The 4,800-nt window shown below is 37.8% G+C and overlaps 1 protein-coding gene across 1 annotated transcript; it reads left to right on the forward strand.

Annotated features, from left to right (window-relative positions):
• Positions 1–4,419, forward strand: LOC122020022 (cyclin-dependent kinase F-1). The gene is made up of 2 exons (XM_042577721.1): positions 1–613; positions 3,235–4,419. Exons 1-2 carry the CDS (start codon positions 104–106, stop codon positions 4,198–4,200), a joined length of 1,476 nt encoding a protein of 491 aa, XP_042433655.1. The 5' UTR covers positions 1–103; the 3' UTR covers positions 4,201–4,419.
• The last annotated feature ends 381 nt before the right edge of the window (positions 4,420–4,800 follow it).

Below are 4,800 nucleotides of genomic sequence, written 5' to 3' on the forward strand. Positions count from 1 at the left end.
TGATCTTTTCCTTTTTCTTCGCTTCCAGCGCCGTTGACCGCATCCACCCACCCTACAAACCCTCACCGGCACAAGCTCCCAATCTCGAGCTCCAGTCACCGACATGGATTCTTCTCCGCCGCCGTTGACGCAGGTGCAGACTTCTTCGCGTAGCTGGAGCATTTACGGCCGCAGCGAGATCACCCAGAAGTACCAGATCCTCGGCAGAATTGGCTCCGGAGCCTATGCCGACGTCTACCGCGCCCGTCGCCTCTCGGATGACCTCGTTGTCGCGCTCAAGGAGATACACGACTACCGGAGCTCCTTCAGCGAAATCGAGGCGCTCCAGGCCCTTCGGGGTGCGCCCAACGTCGTTGAGCTTCTCGAGTACTTCTGGCGCGAGGATGAGGACGCGGTGCTCGTGCTCGAGTTCCTCCCGACAGACCTGGAGGCCGTCATTTCGGACGCCAAGAGGGGCGGGGAAATCGCCGTAGGCGAGGTGAAGCAGTGGATGCAGCAGATTCTGCGCGGGATCGAGGCCTGCCATCGAAGTTCCATCGTGCACCGGGACCTGAAGCCATCGAATTTGTTGATCTCAGCTGATGGAGTTCTTAAACTTGCGGATTTTGGTCAGGTATCTCTCCGATTTTCTAAAGATCTCGTCTTATTCTTGCTTAATTATTAGCCAGGTAGTAAAATCAAATGTAGGAAGAACTTAGATCGGTCAGATCGGTCAGATCATATGTTTCTGAATTAAATTCCTTCTGAATCAACAGAGGAGTATAGATTTCAGAATTTTCGTGGATTATTGGTTCATAGATGGATGCAGTCAGCATAAATCGATTAAAATTAGAAGATATCAGATTGTTTAAATTTTAATTTGGTGCTGACTGTAAATCTTGGATCCTTTTGCTGATTCTAATTGGGGATCACTTGATTGTTGTTAGGATCCAAGTTGGACTTATCTTTACCCTTTTGAGGTTTCTGATGCTGTAATAGAGCCATGCCAAATCGTGGCTTATGAATTTGGTTGGATATATAAAATGAAAATCGAGAGAATCATGGAACTATTTGACCACAATAGATGGAGCAAGGAAGTTCATAAAGCAGTTCCTTAAGTGCATGTAATGAAGTTTTGTAGACTAAGGGAAAGAGTATGCAAAAAGGGCGAGTTTTCCTCTCAACCCCAAATAACTAGGATTCCTATCAATTAAGATTGTTATATATTTTGGAGGTCACAGTTGTGAATCTTAAGGACTTAGATGCCTAATGTTTGGAAAAGAGGTTGAAGTAAATACTAAACTCTCCTCCACTCCATGTTCGATTAAACTAGTGTTCATATATTATAAAGATTTAATTGATTCTTCGTCAAATCTCCAAATGATGCGTTCATTTATATTTTGACTATTTGTGGGATAAAATGGTATGATGCATTTGTTATTACTTGGTAGGATTAAAATCATTATTTTTCTGTTCTATTTACCTGGTTTTGCATTGATTTCGACTTCATCAGTTTTACTAATTATTGTACTCATAATATTTCATTCTTCTTATGATTGATCAAGTAATAGAAGTATACTAATCTCTCATGCATCATTACAGTTGTATTAGTTTTTCTCATAGCTATTCTTAATTTACCCGTTCATCATTATCTTCATAATTCATGTATAACCTAACAATATGGGGTTGGTTATATGAATTGTTTTCCTCCAACCTTCAACGATTTGAATTTAAATCTCATAATAAGTTATTTTAAAAATTCTATGAATAAATAGAAAAAGTTTTTTGATACACTTAGATTAAATGGAAAATACTTCTATCTGTACTTTTATTAAAGAAGATATTTGCATATGCACATGCTGTTTTGTAATTGAAATTGCACTTCTTGATCAAAAAATGATACAAGAATAATAATAAATGCTTCTTTAAATTCTTTATGTGGGTGAATTTTTTCTTATTAAGCAAAGTGAGAATGCTCCAGATTCAAACATTTGTATTTGATTACTTAGAAACAGGATGATTTTTCTAATGATTTTTTAAAAGTAAGGTTCACAGAAGACAATATTACAGAATTAGCTTCATTTAGAGAATTGGTGATCTTTTTGATATACTGTGGGTATCCAGAGATCTCTCTTATTGTCCAAGTGTTTTACCTAGTTCATGGTATTCTAGCAATGCGAGAAGAACCATTTTTGCTATTGAAATCAGGTATTTTCATGGAATTGGATTAAAATGGCCTACATGTAGACAATAGACATTGGAAGAGAACATAATGTGACTTATAGTGAGATAGATTAAATGGAGAGAATTCATACCTGGACAAGTTTCTCCCCGATAAAAGGTGATTAAATGGCACAAACCATGAAAAGCACCATGAATCAGTTGCATTTTTTTTTAAATAGTTCGTATTTAAATAATAATGTGACTATCTACCATATTAAGTTTACATTGAGGATGAAAAATCTTTCTTTTTCTCATAAAAAAATAAAAGCTACATGTCGGTTAACTTATAAGACTAAGAAGGTTAAACATTTACTGATGGCTCAGCCCCATGGTGTCATGCAAGATCAAGGGAGTACAAGTCTACCTAGCAAAGAGCCAAATATTACCAGAAGTATCTAAAGATAAGAAACAAATGATTGGCAAGTCTTCTTAATGTTAAAAAGAGGTGTAGTTGTAGATGTGACATATAGTCTAGAAGTATTAACCCCTTTTTAATTTGTATGCATCTAGATCATAATGTTGTTTTTTAGTAAGCCTTGAAGCCATGCTGAAGTGTCTGTTTTTGCACAAGTAATCAGCCATCAATTCCTCTAGAAGCATTGTAAGCTAACTTGTGCTCCTCAATCTTGTTAGTGTACTAGTGGAAGATTCTAACGACTCATTTGTTACCAACCGATTATATGTTAAATTTGCATGCATAAGTTGTTCACAATGCTTCTAAATGAGATGTTTGATATCGAGATCCTACATGGTTGGCCACCATGTTTACTGTTGTAGACCCTATAGGCTTATAAATGCTATTAGCTAGATTGGTGCAACCTGCCTTCCTATTGGTCATGTAGCCTTGAGCAAAGTGTGAGTTCAAGAGAAGCTTTGTTGCAGTTATTGACTGATTCTGTTGGTCGATACCTACTACACTTTCACTATCATTTATGTTTACTTTTTCTGTTACTTGATATTTTGTTCTTGCAACATAGATGCCTTGGTGAGTATGCCTTACAAAATATTGTTGAATTTTTTTATCCTTTGCAGTCAAGGATACTTCAGGAAGCTAGGATGATCACCATTGATAATAGTGCAAATGAACAAGTTTCAGAGACATGGGTTCAGCATCAACCATCAGCTGCACGCGAGGATATCAGTTCATTGCCAGTTGAATCTGTAGTTCGGAATGATCAAGACCCAAGAATTGAGCACCAAACTGCTCCAGGAATCGGCCAGGTTGGCGTGGATGAGTATATGAAGGAGTTGTATGGCCTAAAGACAAGAAACATGATGTATGATAGTGACAAGGATATGAGTTTACAAGATGGTGATACATCTTGTTTGGCCACCTGTAGTACTGGTGACATCGACCTTGATCCATTCAAGAGTTCCTACACAAATGAGGTGCAAGAAGATTTAGTAGACGAATCTGGTGCCCTTACTTCATGCGTCGGAACAAGATGGTTTAGAGCTCCTGAGCTACTCTATGGATCAACAAGCTATGGACAAGAGATTGATCTCTGGTCATTAGGGTGCATTTTCGCAGAGCTTCTCAGGTTGGACCCATTATTTCCAGGGACATCTGATATAGATCAATTGGGCAGGATCATCAGTGTCTTGGGCAACTTAACTGAAGAAACCTGGCCAAACTGTTCAAACTTGCCTGATTATAGCAAGATATCCTTTAGCAAGGTCGAAAAGCCCTTGGGCTTGGAAGCTTGCCTTCCTAAACGATCTGCTGCAGAAATTGATATCGCGAGGAGGCTCCTTTGCTACAATCCTTACAATCGAGCTACAGCAGCTGAGCTGCTGCACCACCACTATTTTATCAAAGAGCCACTGCCTGTGCCGATAAGTGAATTAAGAATTCCTCCTAGTAAAGGAGACCAGAATGAAAGCTCTCCAGATACATGGACTGACTACAAAAATATAGATGCGGATTCTGATCCCGACGAATTTGGGCATATGGATGTATCAACGACGGAGAAGGGGTTTTCCATTAAGTTCTCATAGTAACAGGGGTTTTTAAGTTAAATACCATTGAGCTTGGCACCAATAAATTCTTGGGGAAAAAACTTGTCATGGATAAATGGTTATGTCCAGGATGAGAATATTTATTGATTAGTCCAACAACACAGTATGTTTCGTTGGAGCAGCGATCTGCCCTATGTTTGGAATATGAAACTTGGTTTGTAGTGTAAAATTTTGTTTAAACTACTGAAATTTTGACTAGATTCCATTCTTGTTATTGCTTTTCAAGTTGGCTAGATAACCCTAAGCAGTTTTTTCTTTGGCAATGCACTAAAGAGCACATTCAAGTTTATTGAATCTCAAAGGATGCATTGTGTTTTAAAATTTGTCAAAGATTTTATTTAGTTTTCAAAATAGTGCTGCACCACCACTATTTTATGCAGGAGCAAACAAGAGTTTAAATAAACTCAAAACTCTGAAAAGACAAAAAAAAAAGACAAAAATAATCTTAAAATAGATTCAAAACACTAAGATGCAAAAAGATGAAAATAATCATAAACAATCATAAAAATTATTCAAAGTCTCCTCATCAGTCATCTTGAATTGAAAAAAACTCGTCCTTGAATTTATAGTAGTATCAGA

The sequence above is a fragment of the Zingiber officinale genome, chromosome 9A (assembly GCF_018446385.1).
Source record: "Zingiber officinale cultivar Zhangliang chromosome 9A, Zo_v1.1, whole genome shotgun sequence".
NCBI lineage: Eukaryota > Viridiplantae > Streptophyta > Magnoliopsida > Zingiberales > Zingiberaceae > Zingiber > Zingiber officinale.

Bases quoted from the DNA above. Each gene is read 5' to 3' on its own strand.
- LOC122020022 (XM_042577721.1), top strand. From the start codon at position 104: ATGGATTCTTCTCCGCCGCCGTTGACGCAGGTGCAGACTTCTTCGCGT. The intron at 614-3,234 runs GTATCTCTCCGA...TATCCTTTGCAG, and splicing joins AACTTGCGGATTTTGGTCAG to TCAAGGATACTTCAGGAAGC.